Source organism: Astyanax mexicanus, chromosome 19 (genome assembly GCF_023375975.1).
Source record: "Astyanax mexicanus isolate ESR-SI-001 chromosome 19, AstMex3_surface, whole genome shotgun sequence".
Classification (NCBI taxonomy): domain Eukaryota; kingdom Metazoa; phylum Chordata; class Actinopteri; order Characiformes; family Acestrorhamphidae; genus Astyanax; species Astyanax mexicanus.
The window spans coordinates 26,203,161-26,227,448 of NC_064426.1; the positions used below are offsets into that span (position 1 = coordinate 26,203,161).

A 24,288-nucleotide genomic window follows, 5' to 3' on the forward strand; every position below is an offset into this window, starting at 1 on the left:
GTCTACATGTATTAATTATGCTTTAATACAAAGATAAAATGCATCAGCAGTGGCAAATGCAGCTATTCTGCTTTTTAAAACAATGTTTAAAGCAAAATGCAGTGGGATTTTTCTTTTTGCTGCACAGCATTCAATTAAACATTTATTTTTACTCTTTCTGTAATTAAATGTACAGTTGTGTCAGTGTCCTTTAACAATTTGAGGATATCCTCAATATCATAAAATATCAATATATTGCCCAAGCTCTATTCTGAAGTATGTCTATTATTTCACGCATCATAAAATTTGTACACAATATATATATATATATATATATATATATATATATATATATATATATATATATATATATATATATATAAAAAACATTCTGGATGATTCACATTACGTCAAAGACAGAAAAACACACTGCAAAAATAGGCTGTTTTTAAACAACTATAACGATACATAAACATAATAATAGAAAAGAAATAAAAAAAGGAGCAACAATAAACACACTAACCCAGAGCAAGATACCTTCCCCTTGTTTATTGGTAAAATTACAAGTACAAGATATTATTTGTTGTTTTTCTGTCCCCCATCCACAAAACAGTTGTCCGAACCCTGTTAAACTGTGTCTGGGCAGTCGCTCTCATTCGTTGTGCTAATTCACAAGCAATGGAGAAAATGCTGGTCCAAAAAGAAGAAAAAAAGAAAACAAACAAAACAAAAAAAAGGGCAGAAAATGATGGTTCACAGAGGACAAGAAACAGCCAGTGCACTCAGAGGGACCTTCATTACAAAAATCATTTCACAGAAGAAGGAAAAAAAAGAAAGAAAAAAAAATCTTCAGGCAGAAAGAAAAGACGAGTAGACGATTGATCCGTTGTGGGAAGGTACTGTATTGATAATGGCTAATGATTCGGTATACTTTTCGCAGACAAAATGGAAAAAGAAGAAAAAATACAGAGTACAAATACAGCAAACAGTTACGTTTTTCAATACACAAACTGATTTTGGTCAGAGGAGGCAAATCTCGTCGTGCGTTAACGCCACGTTTGTTGACTGTTCGGGAATGTTCGCTCTCATTTCATTAATGCTAAAAATAGACACTGGTGTTAAGGATGTCCGTTAATGCGTTATGCATATACAGTCTGATATACGTAAATTATTTGGAGGGGTGGGGGTGGGCTAACCTATGAAATCATAAATCATTATTCATTAGCTCTGGAGTAGTGGTAGTCATAATAATAATTACAATAATAACAACAATAGTAATAACCAAGAATAATACAGAATCTACAGAAGCTGCTGAGAGTGAAGGGAAAACAGCCTCTCAACCTAGTTTCTCTCTCTATCGTGTTCTCTACTCTTCCACTTAAGAAAAAGTGCCAAGAAATCAGAAAAGCAGAATAATCAATACTTGTTGGGTATGGTGACTTCTATCCAGAGAGAAAGAGAGAGAGAGAGACAAAGAGAGAAGGAGAAGGAGAGAGAGCATCTGAGTTCAGGTGGTGAGGATCAGGCTGAACTCAGAAAACAGACCAGAGAGAATGAAAGAAGTGGAAGAAGTGTGTTTTCCCTCCAGCAGCAGTCTGATTTTCTATCATGAACACAGACTAGAACAGAACAGAACATTACAGCTCTGCTTAAGTGCGATAGAATTGATCGTTGTTTTCCCTCCTTGTTCCCCAAACGCATGTTGTCTTTATTTTTTTCATGTTTTTCCATTGTTTCGATAAGGGAGGGGGCGGGGCTTGTGTGATTTTATGGTATACACAGCAAAGCCAGTCAACTGATTCTTGAACACAGGTGTTACAGAGGAGCCGGCCTATTGGTCGGGGGTAGAATTGGTCGAAATATTTACAAGTGGTTGTGAATATCAATGGCCCCTTTCTGTCAGTTCATTAAGTTGAATCTGTTGGGCTGCTGATGTACTTCACAGTTTAACTGACTGCGAATAGACAGAACTGTCGGACTATGAGTTGGTACTTTGTCGATCGTGTGTCTTGTGTTGATCCTCGCCACATTTGACAGTCGTCGATTGGTTGGGTTTCTTAGTTTCCGCCTCCACAGCACTGGCCGGATCTGCCCTGAGGTGCCGCCTCCTGCAAGTCTACTCCGCCTCTGGCTCGTCCTCCAGGTCCTGCTCCACCCTGCGGCTCGTTCTTCGGAAGCTTTTTAGCTACAAAGAAACAAACGAAGACAAAAAAGCGTTAAAAGTGAGTAAACAGATACATGAAGTCCTGTGCCTGTCTATATTGCAGAAATAATTAGGGCTTTTGTATGAGTTCTATAATTAACAAAAAGGTTCAGAACTAGGGGTGTGGCATATTTTATTGTATGCAAAAATATTGCAAATAATAGAAAAAATAAGAAAATAATTGACCAAAGAAAAAAAAATGTCCTGATGGAATATCCTGATATCCTTTATCCTCCTATATTTTTATGCCAAATATTAAATATTTTTGTTAATTACTAGAATTAATGTCCAATTTAACACGATTGCAAGTATGATAATGCAGGTTTCTAAATAATAAATTAAATATCAGCTTTTTGATTTTATTCCTTTTTAATTTCCCACAGAGACTTTTTTGTATTGGCTGTTGCCTCCACTTAAGGTCACTTTTATTTAATATTTCCTCCATTTTACAGAATTAAACTCCAATTTTAAAATGGACAATTTTTATGCTGTATTTCACAAATTAAGAGAACATGAAACAGGTCTTAAAGGTTCAGTACCTGATCGTTTCTACCACTAGAGGTCACACTAGAGCACCAGAATCTCCAACTACAACAAATGCCCTTTATTAAACCACGCCCTTCACTTCAGACATTCCCCTCTCTCCCACCATAGGCAGGAAGTAGGTATACATTTTATGTGTTTATGTATATTGTATATTATGTCTTTTAAATACTGAAGTTGGCCAATGTTTCCACAGGGCGGCATGAACATAAAAACAAAGAGCAAAAAACACAGGTGTGCGCTCAGGACCCCATTACTACATCTTTCCTTACAAATAGCTGTTTTCTATACCAATGTTCACATGTAGGAAAATAATTGACAATAATATGTTATTATCAAACAATAAACCAACAAAAATAAAATAACTGTAAATAAAAACATTATGAACTTCTTAGCATCTACCAGAAGATTCTCTAAGTAAACCATCGCACACTTGACTGCACACTGAAACATCTCTAACCATGGTAAATTGTTGCAAAATCTAGAACAGACTTGTTCATGTAGGTTCTAGTACTGTATGACCTATGGCATTAATTTGTGACATTATATATAAAAATGAAGAAACATAAATAAATACCAGGTTTATCATATTAAGCTGCTCCTTTTTAAGCTAGACCTTTGTACATAATGTCACACAGTGTGAGAAACCACATTTCAAACCTCAAATGTATTTAAGAGCACTTAACCACGTACATGTAGTTTGAAGCAAGGGTGTGATGATTAAGATCCAAGCATGGTTGCACAATGATCATCAGTGGCTGTAAGGCTTGTTAGTTAGCATTCATCTCCAGTGAACCATTAATGAACCTCAAACCTGATACTAAATATGTATTGATGCAGCTGACAAGACTAGAGATTACTTGTCTTTTTTATTTGAACCAAAATCTTACTTTAATCATAAATGTTGGCTTTGCTTTGTACTTTTTGTTGCTGCTTACCGATGGCCATGAAGATCTCGTTGACATTCATGGCAGTCTTAGCGGATGTCTCCATGAACAGCAGGCTGTTGTCATCTGCGTACGCCTGTGCTTCCTGGGAAGACGTGTGTAGAAGTTATAAACATGTGCAAGCATGTTAGCTCCCTGATACAGGCTGATACTATTGTAAATGGTCTTTCCATTCCTCTTTCTCAATAAAACACAAATAACATATAAACACACACCTGAAAATCAACAGCTCTCTTGTTGGCAAGGTCAGCCTTGTTCCCAGCCAGAGCAATGACAATGTTGGGGCTGGCCTGTCTCTGTAGCTCCTTTACCCAGTTCTTTGCTCGAGTGAAAGTGTCCTGCAATTGATAAAAAAATAATAATAATAAATAAATGACCAAATAACGATAGCTATGATAACAGTACTAAAACAGCATGTCAGAATAAATTAAGACGCAATAAGAGTGGGACAAAATATCAATATTGCAATATACTGTATTCTGTTTGATAAGTTGTCCCAAAACTTTTTAGAACTTTGTCTTAAACTCCCAAAGACTTGCCCCCCAATCTGACTTCATTATTAAATAGGGTTAACCTGCAGTAAAAAAATATTGGTTGCCGAATTCTGGGAACTGACACCAGAGTACGGAGTGCAAATAGCTTGTTATGTTATGAAAGTAGAATTTTTGGTTATTTATACTTTTTATCCGACTTTTTACTTCTACTACTTATATTTTCACAATTTTCAATAATTTAATAAATCACTCCATCCTGATAGAAGGAATCGGTTCATGCTCTATACATCACACCTGCACATCTCACAGAGTCACAGCCACACTCCAGCAAGAACACAGCAGATGTATGTAGTCTAGTATAAATATGACCTGTGTCAGAGACTCAAGAGAACTTGAGCTCTTGAAATGTCCCAACTAAGTTTCTTTAATATATTTACATTGTACTTAAATATATTTATTTTCAATGGGTATATATGCAGCTGACAGGGAACCTACTGAATCCCAAATTTATTAACAATAATATTTTAATTTAACATTATAGTCATAGCTTTTAGAAATGTGTGTTTTGGGAAGGGTGGTAGTGCACTATAAGACCCTGTGGTGTGGCCTAAACTTTTATACTTAGTGGCATTTTTCCCCCTTACTTTTCTGTATAAATACAGAAGTATTTTTAAACCCTAGTATCTATACTTCTACCTGAGTAATGAATGTTAATAGGATTCACATGTTATTGACACATCCACAATCCACAATTCCTGGTATTTGCTTATTTGAGTATTTTATCATTTTCAGTAACACAGAAGTTGTGGAATAAGGTAGAGTACAATGTAATGTATATATTCCCTCCTGATTTTATTACATATTTATCTAGTCTAAAATGCAACTTTTAATGTTCTAAAATACAAAAACTGAACAAAAAAAAAAAAGTTGTGCAAACTTGTAATAATATATTTGTTGTGGGTAGGGATACCAGTCATTCTGTATTGTCTCACATTTAGTAATTTATGGAACTGTACAGAGCTAGGATAGTGGAGGTAGCTGAGCCTGAGCTAAATTAACATTAGCACAACAAAAATCTGCAAAATACATCTTTGGTATTTAACCTTTGCCCAAATGCTTCATTCGGTTTGTTTTTGACCAACAATAAACATTAATAGGTCCATATCTAGTAGTAAATCTAAATAAATGTTGCAGGAATGGCAGAGGCTGATACTCTTACAGCTGGTGGGTTCGCTGCTTGCTATGTTTGGAACTTTGGACAAGTTAGAGAAGAACATGTTATTGAACTTCAGGCTGAAACATACTGGTGTTGTCAACATTTGAAACCCTAGTTCAACCATATGTTGAGTAAACAAATGCATCCATCCATGCATGAACGAATAAAAGAAAAACTACTACTCTACTGCTCTAAACTAATCAACTTATTATTTAATTAACCCCACAACAAAGACTACTAAAAAATACACAAGAAACATTTATATCCGTACAAAACATCAACCTACATCCCTAAAGAAAGCTGCAGCACACATGACAGAAGTGGAGCAGAATTGATTCTATCATACTGAAGCACGCAGCCAGGGTTCACTGCTGTCTCCTCAACGACTTTGCTCTAAAGTACCTATTGTTAATGCCGTGACAGGAAATGTGAGTAAGTGTTAAGGATTGCTCTCCTCTGAGCAAAGGTCTGTCTGTACCACAGCGGGTAATCAACCTTAGCAGTCAGTCAGCTGAATGCCTCACACACACACACAAACACACACACAGTTCTGCTGAGCACAAGGTTAAAGTTTATAGTGTGTGTGTGACGTGTGCGTTAAGGCTATTATGGACCTTACAAAAGAACTTCAATGGACTAGGTTGCACATCTGATGAGTATGCAGCCTATACACCCTTAAGATTCCAGGAGCTTAACTGAGTGTACTGAGTGTGTGCACCTGCCTGAGGAGGAATTCACCGCATTTTCTGGATTTTTGAGCATATAACATGTTTTACTGTGAAGGGACTTTGATAAGAAGTTTCTTGACAGTCTGTTAAGATGCTGCTGCAAGGCAGGACGCATTATGAAGCTCATGTACATAAAAAAAAAATCTCCTTGTCAAATCTGTGTCTCACTAAAATTAACAAAATAATCAAGAAAAGAAATAAAAATACATTTTTTCACTAAGTAGCAGCTTTAATAATAGTTTCCAAGCTTGTAATGCACAGCAAATAAAATGGATATTCAAAATTAGAATCTAATTGAATCTATAACTCGACTAATTATTAATCCATTGCTATGAGTGTATTAATAAAGATGAATACTGACTACACTGTGAATGTCTGTGTCCGTGTGTGTTGCTGCTTTCTGTACTTACTGTGTTAGTAATGTCGTAGACTACAATGGCGGCCTGAGCTCCTCTGTAGTACATTGGGGCCAGACTGTGGTATCGCTCCTGTCCGGCTGTGTCCCAAATCTCAAACTTTACTGTCGTGTCATCCAAACAGACTGTCTGTGTGAGGAATGCAGCTGCAGGAAGACAAAGAAAGGGATGCAAATGGGGGAGAAAAAGAAAAACAGAAGAAAGAGAGTGTTACAAAAACTGTGCATTCAGGCCAGACAGTCACTAAAACTAGGTTATAAATGTTAATTACTGTATTAATACAGCTCTGGAAAAAAAGAGACCACTTAAAAATGAACGAGTGAATTTCTTTAATTTTACCAAATTGAAAACCTCTGGAATATAATCAAGAGGAAGATGGATGATCACAAGCCAGCAAACCAAGCTGAACTGCTTGAATTTTTGCAGCAGGAGCGGCATAAAGTTATCCAAAAGCAGAGTGTAAGACTGGTGGAGGAGAATTGGCCAAGATGCATGAAAGCTGTGATTAAAAACCAGGATTATTTCACCAAATATTGATTTCTGAACTTTTAAAACTTTATAAATATAAACTTGTTTTCTTTGCATTATTTGAGGTCTGAAAGCTCTGCATCTTTTGGTATTTCAGCCATTTCTCATTTTCTGCAAATAAATGCTCTATATTTGGAATGTAGGAGTTTTCTCCGTAGTTTATAGAATAAAACAACAATGTTTATTCTATTAAAACACAAACCTATAATTATCAAAATCAGATTAAGAATCTGAAGTGGTCATTTTTTTCCAGAGCTGTTTATTATATATTTTAAGTATACATTAAAAAATTAATCATAATGACAGAGTTAAATGCCACCAGCATTGACCTAATGATGGAGATCATCAAACATGCTGACAGTGACCAACAGATCAGTAAAATTACCCAAGTTAAGCCCATACATTTGCAGTACATGACAAGAAATGGCCTAACTCCATTGGCTTAAGACTCGCTGGATGGGCAAGTGAGTTTTCAACCCTTCAGAATTATGAGTCCTCAGTCAGCAGGCTTGCTCACATGACACTCACACATACACACGCACACACACACTTAACCACTGCAATGAGCTCTGCAACCTCTGACCCACCTGCTGACAGGAATCAAAAATTAAGGAAAGATAAAGCTCACTGGAAGCGAAAAAATGCTGACCCTTTCCGCACTCTGGGGCTGACGTAAGCATGTGGTATCCTGTCTACAAATTCACTCTTGCAGAGCAAGGGAGACGAGAGAGTGAGTAAGACAAAAAAGCTGACTGGACACAATCTGGCCATTGCTTAACAACTCCCCCTTTGTTAAATGGTCACAAATTCTTCAGCACAAAGGGAGAAGCATTTATGAGGAATCTCTCAGAAACTATCAAAGATTTAAATAATAAAAAAAAAAAGTTACTGAACTCTTTAGATATGGATTAACTCCTACAAAGACACGCGCGCGCGCACACACACACACACACACACACACACACACACACACACACACACACACACACACACACAAATCCAGGAAATCCCATTGTCCGTGTGCTTCCTCTCCTCTCAGCAGAGGCTGAGTAACTGCTTCCTGTCAGCTCGCTCTCTGTCTCGCAGGGAAAACGTAAGTTCATTTTCTAGTGACATCATGCAAAAGGAACATTGCTTCATTAAGCTGAAGTCAGTTTTCCCTTCAAGAACTGTGCGCTTTGCAATGCTCATTACTACCTTACCTTACCTTTTTTTTTTACACCTTGTGCCTATGCCGTTTAAATAGCAACTGTGCATAGCTATCTATTGCTATCTTGGTAACGAAGAAAACAAGTGTTCTACTAACTGAAGAAAAAAAAAAGCCAGGACAATAGTCAGGTGTTCATTGTTATCTTGACAACGCAGGGGTGCGTACACACGTACAACCCCCAATAGTCACACACACACTGTAGTACACAAACAACTTTTATATCGACAATAAACAATACAAATAACATTGTTGTTTGTCACAGCATGAACGCACATAGGCCAGATTCCTCTGCTTAGAAGCGCAGAAGCTCTGCACCGTTAAAATACCAATTTGCAATGGCAAGTGACATGCTGATTGGATTGTTTCATGTTATGCCCAAAACACCCCTATAATAAATTAAGACAACTAGTTCATGCTTTTTGTGTTTCGAGCTCCTCAAAAGCGAACTGTTTACATTGTTACTATAGAAAGACTCACCGACACGCACTAAATAAACATGCACGGAACTCAGTTGATGCCTCATCTATAGGTAACTTATAGGTCACAGTGACCCCAACTAAGGATGGGCTGATTCATATTTTTTAGTTCTGATATGATATGCAAGGGCATATGGTACCGAAAACCCAGTTATTGCTATTATTGTTGGTGCTGCGTCATAAGAATAAAACAGACGAGACCGAGAAGAGAGTCCCATATCTATCCCTAGCACACATCAAAAGGTGGCTGTGGAATGGATAAAGTAGGCTAAATTGAGTTTCTGGAATGTCCTTCCTCAGTGTATTTCCTACACTGAGGAATTGGTTCAGTAGCTCCTCCATTTCCATTTGCTGTTGTGTTTACATGTATCTCTGTGGAAATGCGCGCCCAAAGTAAAATTACAGTGCGTGGCAGTGGACAAATAGTTTTTTATTAAACTCAAGGTGATGGAACTCAGAGATGTGCCTCTGGATGGGACTAAAATTAGCAGAGGACCACTGAGTTTAGCGAAAAACAGTAGGTAATGCAGCCCATAATTTTCTCAGAGGACACCTGAGAAAAACAAATGTCCGGATGGAAATATAAACACAGAGACCCCCCCACCCCCCTTTTTGAGCATTGAGAAATGCTCAAAAAGCTCAAGGTGAATACACTGTGGATTCTGCTGATCAGATGGTGAAGGAGAACGCTGAACCAGATCCTCTTCTGGGCAAACCATTAGTCTTCGGTGAACTGTGGCTCACAGTAACCACAGCTTCACTGGAAAGTGTGCTTTTATGTTGGAATGTTGGTAATTAATGTAAACACAAGCTTCTGCTGAAACCCTATGACGATTGACCACGGTGAGACCCTGTACGATTCCTGGGAAAGTTTTGGGAGGGCTTCTGTAAACAGAAGTCAATTTACATTTGGATTATGTAATTACACCTTTTGTGGTAATAAAAAATAAAAAAGCATTTGTGGGACTTCCCCTGCTAAATACCCTGAAAAAAGGCATTCTGTATGATAAAGAATAATGTGACTGCTAAAAACATGACACTACAATCTTAACTTGTGTGAACAAAAACAATATGCTACAGATGGGATCAATTCAATTAAATATCGGTATTAGGGATGATATTGATGTAATTAACGTATTAGAAATCGGACGAATGAGGCTAATCCTCCTATGATTCAGATTCAGGTCAGCAGTTTCCAGTAGGGCTGCAACGATTAATAAAATAAAAAATATAAAAAATAGCCGACGTGGAATTTCATTGCCGATGCATCATTAAAGTGTGATGGAGAGAAAGAGAGAGAGTGCATGCGGGAGACAAAAAAAAGGGGCGAAAGAGGAAGACACACACCTATTGAGAGAGTGAGCATCCTGATTGGCCTCTCCTTATGCTTAGTTGACCAATGAGGCTTCAGTGTGGGAGGGAATTGCAGAGAAAGAGCAGTAGAGATGCGCGTACAGTGTAATATCAGCGCTGTGTTCATAAAACACAAACATTGAACACATAACTCCACAAAAATACTCTTCATTCTGTCTTTACTAGTTCTGTACAGTTTAAACACGGACTCCTAAATTACCCACGGAGAGTTAAATTACTGCAGAGAGCTGCTGAGGTGAGTTTAAACAGGCTTCATTAACATTAATAACATTAGATAAACTAACTTTAGCTGGATAAGTGTTGGGAAGATATTTAAAAAAAAAAATCTTTATTTTTTAAAGTCAATGTTTCTCCTTGGAAAAAGTAAGAAATGAAGAAAAAAAAAAAAATACATACAAGTATCCTAGAAAAGCCTGAAAATAACATCCAGCCTTAGTGAATGTTTCCTATAATATACTTTATAATTTTTTGTTTAATATAGGTACGTTAAACTATCAAAATGTACTGCAAAACTGGTTTTAGGGCCTGAACGTTTGGCTGTCCTCACCAGTAGAAAATACAAATGTAGGGCATGAAAAAAATTATTGCGACTAATCGAACAAATAATTGACTACAAAAATAGTCATTAGTTGCAGCCCTAGTTTCCAGTGGACCATAAAGCTATTTTAAGTGACCGATCTGCATTCCAGTTCCTCATCTTACACCTGCCTCAAATAACTAGCTGCTGCTTTGACTAAAAAGTTGTTTGTTTGGAGATATTTTAGCGTAGAACCCAAGAAAAGCAAGAGAGATACTTAAGAAGCGTAAAACGAGTAAAGCCAGCATGTTCAGTATCATTGCTAGACTGAGAATAGTCCACCAACCAGAAACGCTTTGCCAACAGCGTCCTCACAGCGTCATTTCGTCACACAATGCGGATGTGTGGCTGATCCAAACCTGATATGTTACTGAATCAGATCAGATTCATTCATCCACTCCTTCTAATATCTGCTACAGTATGTTCTGCTGTTATCAATCCTGGTTTAGGTTTACAAAAGTTCATGTGTGTGGATGCAGCTTGCAGCTTGTCCAGCACTAAGTGGGCTTCATGTGATGGTCAGGTGACTGAAGGGTGGAAAACAGCTTTTCTGCTTCTGATCTGGATAAGGCTTCAGATAAAAAAGCAAATAATGCAAGACGCAAGGCAGCCGCACACAGGAACCTCTTGAATATATCGATTTAGCAAAATATTGCTATTTATATATTCCCAAACTTCACATTGCTATGAGCATTTCAAACATTTTATCTGTGCAATATCTTGTATATTATTCATGAAGGTGTTTTTTGGCCCATGCATAAAAGTAATACGCCTACTGAATAAATATATTACTGTGTGCTCTGAGAACTCTGACCAACTCGAGATGTCCCAGATGAGTTTCTGTGGGTGTTAAAATAAATAAAGGCGTTCATGTGATCCAGCCAATGTAAATAATTCTAGTCAAAACAGTTTAGATGTGTTTTTCAATCATGCATTTGTCATGTAGATTTAACCAGCATTTAACTTTGCATGAAACAATAAAGCTGGAACATGTAGAAATGGAGTGACAGCTACCACGCTAAACAGACCACTCCCACTGATTGAGCTAATTAGCTGGACAGTTCAATTTTTTATTTTCTATTATTTAAGACTAGATAGTTTGCATCTTTATTCCATATTATAGCAGCATACAAATTATTGTTTACTACATCTCTATTAAAAAGGAGGCAAAATATAATTTGTGCAAAAGGTGCCCAAACTTATTTTTTGTGTGTTTTAAAGGAGCAATTAGTAGGTAATGAGCGTGTGAAACGGCTACAGCAGTCCAATTTTAAAACTGCCCCACCCACCCCTCCACGGACCCCAAGCTCACTCTGGTTGCCAAGCAGAGGACAGTGAACCAACACACAGAAGAGCAAGACAAATTTAATAACTTCTACCATGGTAACAACTATATAAACCAGCTCATGTGGATTTTATATATCTTTAACCATAGTTTGTTAGTTAGCTTTATGCACAAGTAGCTGCGTTAACCTAAGCCAAGCCTGTTATACCAGGAAAAAAGGGCCAAACAGCTCCAAAAATACACACCCTAGAGCTGGAGTTACTACTTAAAAAAATCTAGTGATAAACTGTTTAGTTTAGCAGATAACTTAAATCTGCAGCCTCACTAGTCAAACTCACTGACAAGATTTACTCTCGTTTTATTTGTGTCAGTGGTCACTAAGCTTTTCTGATGAATCCCAAGGATTTTAAGGCTGTGTAGTAGCTAAGGTGTGCTTGCTAGCTTCAATAGCTGCTTCAATTCCACTGCTTCTTTCGTGTTCCGAAACCTGGCAACCTCAGGGGTGAGAATTGCATATTGGGGAAAGAGCAGCAGGTGGAGACCAAACACACATATCCGTTATGTACTGCACAGTTCCAGTAATAAAATACTGGCTTTAGCTCTGCTGATAAGAGATGACTGTGCTTAAACTTTATGTTTTCTTAATATCTGATGAAACATTATTATTTGCCTAGTCTTCACCCCTCTCTCCCTTTAAGCCTCAGTGAAAGAGTGCAATTAACCTATAATGCATCCTGCTCACCTCCAATGGTGCTCTCCTGGTACTCGTGGAACTGGCCCTTGACGAAGCGCAGGACCAAGCTGGACTTGCCCACAGCTGACTCCCCGAGTAACACCAGTTTAAACTGGCAGATTTTGTTTCCGGCGGCGGTGGCGCCGTTAGTCCGCGCTGGTCCTCCTCGCCCCGCCATGCCGACAGGCCGACCCAGAAGAAGAGAGGTCTGGCTGGGCTACCCCTGCTACAGGAGTGGGTCACAGGACCAAAAGCTCTGGAGGACCAGGAAGATGAGAGAGGATGAGAGACGGAGACGACACCAGGACCAAGATCGAAAAGGAGAGATGGCAAGATGGAGGGATGACCGTCAATGGAGGAGGGAAAAACTAGAAAGAAAAAAGAAAGAAAAACAAAACAGGTTACTCAGCAGAACTTTTGGACATAAATCTTGCTTAAACTTCAACAACATGCTGTTTTTTAGTAATGCTCATGACATGTTTAACAATTAATATTAGGAATGCACTGAATATTTTGCGAATATTATTCAGAACAATTTAAAAGACCAATTTTTGTTAACTTATTTAAAATGTTACGGCAGTGTTTCCTTAAAAAAACAACATTAGGATGTTTTTCAGCAGTGGCAGCAGGCCCACACTCAACTCTACAACGAATATCCAGGTATCACTGCAGCCCAACTTCATATAATACACACTTATTATCCTGGGAAAGCCTTCAAACATTGTGCCCTCTAAACCAGGCCATGGAGTACCCACTGTTCTGAACATCTTGAGTGTTTTACCTATTCATTCACACATGAGTCATCTAAATCACGCTCCTTATCATCAAGTTCTGCCTACATGGTAATAAGTATCGGACCAAAAGGAAAAAAAAAAAAACCCTGGAAGATCAAGCTTAGGAACCACTGCTATTTCTGTTCATGCCACAAGGCTTTCAAAACAAGTTATTCTGCCAACGCTTCTCACACTGAGTCATTCGTCTATAAAGACAACATTTAACGCAAATCTCAAAGCACCTAGTCTCATTTTTGATACATTTGGCATCCCAGCCTTATCAAAACACTTATCCGTAATATAAACTGATCTAAACGATAGAAGCTGTACGAAAAAATAGGCAAATCAGCAAACCAGGTCTTGGTTTGAGATGTTATTCTGAGCTAATGTTTTTAGAAGTGCCAGTTTGTTCATTAATGGGGTGACACACAGACCTAAATTGAGGTGTTTACATAGTATGTGTGCGCGAGTTTGTGTGTAGGTGGGCAGAGAACGATGTAAGTCCTCATTTAACACTGTTTACCTTCCCTGCAATGAGCAAACAGAGCCAAGCGATAAAGCGCCCCTGGAGAAAAATCGTGATGCACCAACAGGATGGGTTCATAAGCTTGTTTTTAGGGGTCTTTACAGCTATTAGACAGGTGGGTCACAATGATCCCTGCCTGCCTCAAATCACCCTCCCAGGAGGAAAGAGAAAAGTTTGGTAGAGAAAGCTTTCGCCATGCCGTCTGAGAGAACATATTTAAAAGGTAGAGAACCAAAAAAATGCTGAAAAACAAAATATAGTCAATTTCAGGAAGGGTTATTAGGGCTTTTGAATAAATATGCATTTTTTCTAATGAAACTTGGTGCTTTAAAATTATACATAACAACAGTGACTAAAGCAAAAGTGGATCCGAGTGACCACTGAGAGGAAAAACGCATGCAGAGTCATTATTTTCGTGCAAATGGCCTGAATAATGGCCTGGCGTAGGATAACCCTGAGCTGAGTGTTCCTTCTGCTACAATAGGCCCGGTAATGGGCAGAAGCAGAAAATGGGGGGGAAAGAATAGAGGCCAAAAAAAAAAAAAAAAAAAAGAAGAACAGATGACTGCATTCACCCTGCCAGCAGCGGGAGTAAGATTCAAGTTTGCTGAAGTCAAATCAGTAGGAATGCCCCGATTTAATCCATTGGATCGGGATCACATCCAGACTGGGTCTGTTATATGAATTGAAAATTGGTTATTTTAGGTCTAAATAAGATCTAAACGCAATTGTGACACATTTCATAGCAGCGTAAATGCATCAGTCTCTGTAAGACTATGAATGAATGAAGTTACACTTACATAGCGCATTTATAGAATCTAAAGAACATTTTACAAATCATGCTTGCGCACACTTGCGCACACTTGCGCACACTTGCGCACACTTGCGCACACTTGCGCACACTTGCGCACACTTGCGCACACTTGCGCACACTTGCGCACACTTGCGCACACTTGCGCACACTTGCGCACACTTGCGCACACTTGCGCACACTTGCGCACACTATCCATTATTTTCCGGGTATTTTAGAGAATTAGAAGAAACCGGAGTCCCCAGAGTAACCCTATGCAGACACAAGGAAAACCCAGAAACTCCAACCAGATTTGGACTTGAACCCAAGACCCCAGTGCTGAGAGGCGAACAGGCTAACCACTAAGCCACTGTGCCGTCAAATCGGACATTCGTTTGGATACAAAGTGTATGTTTTAGAGATTTGACTTTTATTGAGCCATTTTCCCCCCTCTAGACGTGTCTGAAATCTCCTGCCATGTCTGTACTTACTGTACTATGACTGTTTAGACAATAACCCACTGCAGAAGACTGCATGTCAGTGTATTTTACTGGGTTTAATCCCACATGTTCTTTATCTACCACAGTCTGATATGTGTTCTGCATTGGTGATGGTGTGAGAGGCTGAAATACTTGTGATGCTCATTTGTGTAAAAAGAAACATGCAAGGAATCACAATGGTCAATACTGAGATCAGAAAAACATGTTGAATAATGCCAAGTGTGGTCTAGAGGTGTATAAAGCCCCATTTAACTGTATAGCAGTGCAACTGTGTTCTGTGGAATGATGGGTCTCTATCCTGTACTAAGGAGATGAGTGGGGTGGGCCTAACAACAACTATTCTGATTTTGACTCTTTTTATTATTCTTGATTATAAAAGAATGTTGTCCAAACTACAACTGTACCTTTAGGGAATTAAACACAGAATAAAAGTCATAAAAACTCAACATAAACCAAATAAGTATGTTCAGAATGTCCCATAAAACAAACTATTTTACTAAACATAAAGTGAACTTGTCAATATTAAAAATGATAAATAATTATTAATATTATCCAAATATAACATTTTATCCAAACTCTGAGACTTCATTTAATTATAATTTGCAAACAGCACTATATATAAAAAAAAAAGTAACCCAACAGGATCGGACATCCCTACTGATTACTGAGTGTAGTGGAGAGGAAAAAGGAAGGCCACATTACAGCAACAGTGGGAAGTTTCGGTAATGACTTTAGAACGCAGCAATCGGCAAGACAGTAGGAGGCCAACTCAAATGTGAGGGTAAGAGGCATAATGAAGGAAATCATTAAACCATGGTGAGCAAAGGAGATGAAGCAGTTATCGCTGGAACAGAGTCCTAAGGTTGAGCTTAATTCTCAGCATGTGATAGGACTTTAAAACACTGGTGCTCATGGCATTTTTTCACCAGCAACTATGGCTGGGTGATATGGCCAATATATCAATCACAACTGATTTCTTTATCATGGTTGGTAAGTTACAATTCCAATATTGATATGAACCTTTTAAAATTCACAAAAAAGGGGGCTTTACGTACAAACCAGGACTGACCAGAAATACCAAAATAACCCCAAAAGGGCATGGACAACTCATTTAGGAGTTCCCAAAAGAACCAAGAACAACATGTAAAAAAGTGCAGGTCTCACTTGCCTCAGTTTAAGTCATTTTTATTGATTCAATAATAAGAAAGAGACTGGGCAAAAATGCTATCTATTGGAGAGTTCCAAAGAAAACACTGCTGACCAAAATGAACACAAAGGCCTGTTTTATTTTTACATCCTGATTATTCCCAAAACCTTGAGAAAATATTCTGTGTTCTGACAAGACAAAGGTGGAAGGTGTGTGCCCATGGCATGAAACATCATACACACAACATTTAAACCTGGGGGTGGTAGTGTGATGATATGTGGCTGCACTTTGCTGCTTCAGAACTTGGACAACTTACATATCATATACGATAATTCATATAAAATTCTCCTTGTATTAAACATCAGTGACAGATGCTGTAAATAATTTATACTGCAATTCCTGAAATGTGTTTAGAAAACACCTTCACTTTATTTATTGTTCAATAAAATCTTAATTGCAACTGAATCAGAAATCGTGCAATTCTACAATCAAGCCAGCCTAAAAACTGCATGTGTGGTTGGCAGATTAACTACATTCTAGACTAAGAATGAGGAAACAGTCCACAAAAAGAGAACAGAGGTGTGTGTGTTTGTGTGTCTGTGTGCATCTGCAAAGCCATTAATAAGGAAACAGACACTGCATCACATTCTACTTTGGTCTGCATGATATGGTCAAAAACATATATGCTAATACTACGACTGCGATATTCAGACATATTAAAAATGAAGTAATAAGGTGAACTGATGCATATTTTTGGTTCTATCACTTGAACCATGATGTGCCATTTACCATGAAGAGTCATAATATGGGCGCATTGGTAAGGACGTGTGTATATAAAAAAAAAAAAAAAAAAAAAAAAAAAAAAAGACTGAAAAAGTAGTGGTCAGCTCTGGTTCTGCTCCCCCCCCATCCCGTCAGCAGTGCTAACTACTCTAGCTGATGTTAGCTACATCCAAAACAATGATATGACATTGGAAACAGCTTAATGTGAACAATATTGCAATACTGATGTACTGTACATGGTTCGTATATAAACAACTGAACTTAAGGGCAATTACAACAAAGAGCAACAAATCCATTAAATGCCCTACATAAACCACACAGTCACAGGCCACACGTTTCTCACACTGCATTACAATGGCCTCCTTACAGATATACACCAACACCATAACCACGACTAACTTTAGTTTTAAGAAGTTACATTGTTTAGAGTCCTATAAATTCTGAGAGGAATAGAGTCCAATCATTTCAAGGTTGAAGACTTGAGACTTGATAATTGCTAATCATTTTAAGAGTCACTTCAATTAAATATTAAAAAGTGTCCCCAGAGGCGAAGTGTATGGCAAAGGCTTAATAAGGTAACCTTCACTCTCTTTGAAGTACTTTCAGTTTTCTTTTGAGTAACTGCCCATCAAATATTTGCATCAAATAAAATGATTTTTTTTAACTCCCCACATTAAATCCTAAGCTAGGACTAACCAAGGTCCCAGAAAGCCCATAACAGTACGTAATCCCACTAAAGCATTCTGAAAGAAAAAAAATATATATATAAAAAAAAATTAAATAAAAATAGTTCTCAAACACTGGATAAAGGAGACGTTAAGGCACACTGAACATGCGGTCCTGTTCATGTAACCAGTTTAAATTGATTATGCTTTATAAACTGTAGTACTATTACACTGGTTAGAAGATCATGAAGGGATGCACATGGTCAGCAATCATACTCAAATAGGCTATGAACTCAAGAGATGCTTCTTTCAAATTGATAAATCCATCAAAGCATGGACTGGGGACACAATGAAGGTTGGCTCCATGGTTGTCAGCTTCTGGAACCAATTTTTGAACCAAATATCTGTATGTTTTAGATATAATTTTAAGTCTTGCAGTTCTGATGAGTTGATGACCACTGCAGCCTCTGCTTTCTGTTCTTAGCTGACAGAAGTGGAACAAGACGTGGTCTTCCACTGCCTCATGGTTTGAAATTACAATTGTTTAGAGTGGTATTCCATGTTACTCCAGGCTTTCATTCAGCTCCAATCATTTTGGCTACATTCCTTTGACCATTAATAAAGTATTTCTGTTTGCACAAATCTAAAAAAGGAAAAAAAAAAAAAAAAACAATGCTGGACAATTAGGAGGAGATCAAAAATTCCAGGAATACTCAAACCTGTCTTTCCAACACAAACAAATGTGCCTCGCTCAAAATCACCTTTTAACTGATCAACAGCCCACATCTGCATGATTTTATGCAATAACAGCACTGATACCACACAATTTGCTGATTAGATAATTGCATAAATGTGTAGGTGTAGTGATAATTGTATGTAAAATAAATGACAAATAATTAACTAAATTAATTAGACTAATTATTTTCAATTATATAGAACTTGTGTTTATTATACAAAAGCAACATTATTCCTCTCTAATAAGTATTTAGTATTAATATGTTCAATGCAAAAATATCCATGTCAGATAGTCACAATTATTCAACACGCAAAAATAAGGCTCTATTTTAATAATTAACGTTCCTTCAGGTTTCATATTTACAGCAAACATATCAGCACACCGGAATAATCTCTTCTTATGTGAACCAACAACATGAGCATGTAGGGGCGGGCTGTGGAAAGGATAATGTAATCCTACCTGCTAAAGTGTGAGATTACCACTTAGTTTACAAGAAAGAAAGTGACTTCACTAAGCACAAAATGGGAAATGCGTTTCCAGAAATTGACCACCCAGCTCACTGTTTCCTGTGTGAGAACGTGCCTTTAGGTTTAACAGAGAGAAGGCCTCTACTTTATCTACATTAACAGAATGCTAGACAGGAGATAGCATTCTACAATGTGAACCAAGAGATAACTTTACAACACTCTTATATGCACACACCCTTTTCCACTCCAATCAAAGGACTAAAGGCAGGGGAACATCTCACAATACTGCTAAAATATGCTGCACCATAAATCAAACTGTGTTTATTTATAGAAAAAGTGTTTCTGAAGGCAACCTAGAACAGCTCAGTCTACAAACAGCACAACTACAGACTCTCAACATCACACTGACTGCATGTGGATTGAACGGATTGTTAAACTGAGGTGGATGAAGGAACGCAGGGAGTAGAAAACTTAGATAAAGCTTATTAGAAAGTTAATACTGTACAAGTTAATGAGCTATGGGTTATAAAAAAGGTTAATCAGTAATTTGCCATGGGTTTAAACCTGCAATAAACATACACACACAGACATTTAAAAAAAGGCCTCAGCAGCGTGTTGCTATTCAATATACAATGCTTATTTTCTAAATGTTTTACATTTATTGCAGAAACTGTATTTTGAAAAAAAAAGTAGAACAGGTCAAAGTTGGTCCGAGACGCTCTGAGCCACATGTTTAGCAGTATAAAATACATTCGTCTCTTCAAGAAACATTCAACAACAGAAATTCTAAAACTTTTCATGCAGTGAATCACTGAGCATGTGATCCAAGTATATGAGGAAGATAATCATTGAGAAACGTAAAACTCCAAATTTTAAGATGGCAACTATATTTAGAACAGCACAGGAAAAGCTAAACAGATAAACAAATGGTTGTCAAAAACATCTGTATTTGCACAGTGCACCCAACACAGAAACCAGAGATGCCTTTTACTAATAAGTGTAAACGTGTGGTTGAAATCTTAACAGGATACAGTCCAGATACTAATCACATGAAACGGCCAGCTGTAGCTAAATGTGGACCGAGAGTCCAGACAGACCAGAGGTTATTTATATATGGTCCCTGTCAAACAAGTACAGTTTTTACACAAATTTCATGATGAATTAACAAATATAACTTAACTCTGAAACTTTTTTTTTTTTTTTAGAATAAAAAGGATTGTGCGACAGTAACAATATATCGGTTGTGCAGGAAAAGTTATAAAAAGCCTTAACATTACAAATAATTAAGGACAGGTTTGGAAAGAATAATTGAAAATGAATAACAATTCAAAAACAAAGAATTATTATAACCAGTCTGCTGAGAAAACAAGACTAGCTAATGATATCCACTCTAGAGTTTATTATAATGGCAATACCATAGAATACAGAATTACCATAATTTAAAAACCACTGGCACTTTGCCACAGTCTGTGTTTATTTACTACTGTCTATGACTATGTATGTAAAAAACTTTGAACTCTAAACTACTTTTTTTTGTATGTATAATCATTCAAACGTCATAGCTGGACTGCGAAGAAAACAAGCAAGAAAGTCAAGCAATGAAACCCTTAATACTTTAAAGCACTGTACAGCAGGCCTACAGACTGGACATGAGGGACACAGCTCACAATTGGAGGAAACAAAAATACCCCGCAAGACAAGACGGCAGCATCTATTTCCAGGTGATCATATCATCAGGTCACGTTGCTCCAGCAACCTTCAATTTAGCTTCAAGTAAGGAGGAGTACGTTTAAAATTCAAATCAGACATTTTTTTCTGGTACATGAAATAAGAGCTGACGTGAGATGACGTAGGTGGTGCTGGTGGCAGTTTGTGTATAAACAAGTGTTGAAGCCACAAACAGAAGTTACCAAAGCTGCACTTAGGCCTAGTTCAGGTCACACCCGACGAAACTAACACTGCTATTTGGTCCTTTAAACTATGCCATAAAAAGGGAAGTAAATTTAATACATGTTTTTGTTTATCTCATTTTAACAAAGTTAAAGAATATATCCTGTGGTTCTTTATGGGACAATAAGAGGTTCTCTAAGGGCACTGCTCAAAGAACTACGTGAAGCACCTTTATTTTTAGGAGTGTAGTAGTGCAAAATTTATTGACAGTTAATCATTGTCATGATACTGGCTTTGGCAGTATTGATATTGCACAGATAGAGATAGTGTATTGATATGGAAGGCTTGATAACAGCAGAAAATCTTGGCTTGGGTTAGAGGTGGGCAATAACTTTAGAAATCTGATTTTGATTGGATTATTGATTTATTTTTTTAACCTTGGAGTCCTGATTTACATCATCAAAAAAACATAAAAAAAAGGTTTTTGGTTGCCCTATGTTTATGTTCTTAGAAAATCATACTGTGTTTGATGGCGATTTGTGGTTCAGCCCTGTCCTTCTATTCAGCAGAATTATTACACAACCTCCAGCTTTTTTCTCTTTCTATTTTCTTTACCATCTCTTTCACATGTATTGAGATGCCCTGTTCTCTCTGTGCTGTTGTTTTGTTGTTATATGTTTGTACTGAGCGGGTCTTGGTTCCACTTAAGGTTTCATCACAATTATTGGCATCTCTGTAGTGCTCAAATCACAAGAGGCATGGACCTGTTTTCTCTGTAAAGCAGCTTTGTGACAACTTTTGTTGTAAAAACCTCTATATAAATAAAATTGAACTGAATTGAATTTGAGTGGGTCAGGGGTTTGATTTTATTATCCAATTGTTCTGTCCTGTAAGGTACAAGTGTTTTTTAAATAAAAAGGCCCTATACAATACAAATCTTAACATCAACAATATGCCCAGAACACACAGCACTACCTGAGCCACAAATAAACCTTTAGAAACTGCTCTTAGCTGAGAAAAAACTACTCTCCACATCAGTCATCACATGTCAAGCCACAGCTTCAGCCATGAGGTGTCAAACCATCACTGTGAAAGTGATAAAAACATGCGAAGATCAACCTCAAGACACCATCATGTGTAGCCTATTCGAAAATGCTAGAGAGCAAAAGTCCACCCCTGTGCTAACTTAGCTATATAACATGGTCAGCCTTGTGTTATGTCAGGTCACATAGCTAAATCCTTACTGGGTATCAAAGGTTAAGAAACAGCATTAAAAAAAATGAAGCTCCATCAGAACAACCCAACAGAGGCAGTGGTATAACCTTTTATCACTATGACTCAGCCCAAAACACTTACTAACTCTAGTTAACACGACTGACCACAAACCAGGTCTTCATATCAGTTATTTGACTTTATGAGACAAGTTCAGACAGGCGTAGGCCACAGGAAACTCAAAGTGAAGGCTACAGCAATGACTCAGCTGGCTAGCCAGCTACTGTGGCTGGTCTGGTTTAGCTTGAGAATTAGCTGACTTTCGATTTCTGTGTGACACGCACCTAATTTTACATATTCCCAGTACTAGAGCTTCCCTTTAACATAAGAACATGGACTCTTTGATTAAAAATGTATCTTAAGATGGAAATGGTTAACTAAGGTGCATGACCACTCCTCCTCCATTTGATAGCTAAGCTAAGCAGATTGGCTGGCTAGTTAAATGGGACATTTAAAACTTGAGCTCTGATCCTGCTGCATAAGATGAGTATAACTCAACTTACTAGGCTAACTTAACTAACAAGCTTAGCTTAGCTATTAAATTACAGCAACAAAATAGCTAAATAGCTAGCTAGCTTAACCCCAAACACATCTCCAACAATAATCACATAACGTTAGGTTGGGTTAGCTAGTTAGCGAACCCTACCCAACACAAACCCATGTCTCATAAGCTCACTTTTAGGACTTTTTTGTCATGTTTAGAAACACAATTAACCTCTAAAATATATGACATTAGCGACATGCTTACAAACAAACAAACTATAAAAGGCAAAAGCTTTCTCTTAGAAGCATAGCTAAGCTAGCTAACATAACGCTAACGTTACCTCAATAGAAGGGGTGGGTAAGCCAGCTCCAGAAAGTAAGAATCCCTCCCAGAGTTTTGTACCAACTGCCTGGGCGGCTCTGTTGCAGCTGAACCGCCCAGGGAGTTGGTACAAAAACCTGGGATGGATTTTTACTTTCTAAAGCTGGCTTATCCACCTCTACTTAATAGTCGCTTTAGCTAGATATGGTTAGCTAAGCTAGATATGCTAGCAACACAGTGTCCACATAAAATAGTGACCAAAGGCTAAATGGGCAAACGCTTTTTTAATGGCGACTAGCGACAAATAAACAACCAAACCAACTAAATATGTGTTTTAATCGCACAAATACACAGTTAATAAGTGAATACGACATAGAGGACGTATCTATGTTTATTAACAACGCCAACAAGCTCGAAAAAGCAGAAGCTGCCTGCAGACACCAATCCACTCACTGGCTAAGCTGGCTAAGCTAGCTAGCTAAACTAGCGTTAGCTAACAGTCTTCTGAATTTGTTGTTATGTCAACAGGCTAATCAAGATAGCTAAGCTTAGCTATAAGCCAACTAATTAAGCTGGTGTCACTGGTAAAACTAGCGTTAGAGTTTTAATACGTGTACTCACAAGAAGAGAGTAGGTTTAGCTAAATAGACAGGAGACGCTTTTATTAAACTCCAGGCTGGGGAGTGAGTTAAGCTAACGCTAGCCAGCAACGTAGAAGCTAACAGGCGATAAACATGACCGTTCAGCTGTCTAACCAACGTTTTAATACCTGCCATCGACAGTGTCGACCAGAAAAAAGCTGTTAACTGAATAAAAACGTGCTGGATTTACCTTAGAGTCTCTCACACGGAAGACTGACTCAGGGTCAGAGCGCAATTCCTGCCTCTCGCCGCCCCAAAGCTGCCTCTCTCACCACGGGCCCCGCCGGCATTCGCTTCCGCGACTTCAGCGATCCTCAGCGATCCTCCTATTTCCGAGCGCAGGGACTTTTACTGCTGACGGACTGGGAGAAGCACCAGTCAGATCAACTCACCTGCAGACAGAGAGGGGAAGTGTTGCTTGTGTTTCCTCAGAGTCAGAAGTTTGGATGATTTTAGTTCTTTCTGAATATTGTCAAATAAAAGACTGAGGATACATTTACTTGTACTTTAGGCTTAATGCCTCTAAAAGCCTCGACTGATATGACTGACTGACTGGGCGTCCCCTCCCCACCTGAGGTAAAATG

The 24,288-nt window shown here is 38.0% G+C and overlaps 1 protein-coding gene across 1 annotated transcript; it reads right to left on the reverse strand.

Moving 5' to 3' along the window:
• Positions 1–513: 513 nt before the first annotated feature.
• Positions 514–24,063, reverse strand: rab5c (RAB5C, member RAS oncogene family). The gene is made up of 6 exons (XM_007256268.4): positions 23,895–24,063; positions 12,719–13,077; positions 6,521–6,672; positions 3,888–4,010; positions 3,664–3,757; positions 514–2,164 (listed from the first exon to the last, which is right to left on the reverse strand). The coding sequence occupies exons 2-6, from the start codon at positions 12,885–12,887 to the stop codon at positions 2,037–2,039; spliced, it is 666 nt and encodes a 221-aa protein (XP_007256330.1). The 5' UTR covers positions 12,888–13,077; positions 23,895–24,063; the 3' UTR covers positions 514–2,036.
• Between the last annotated feature and the right edge of the window lie 225 nt (positions 24,064–24,288).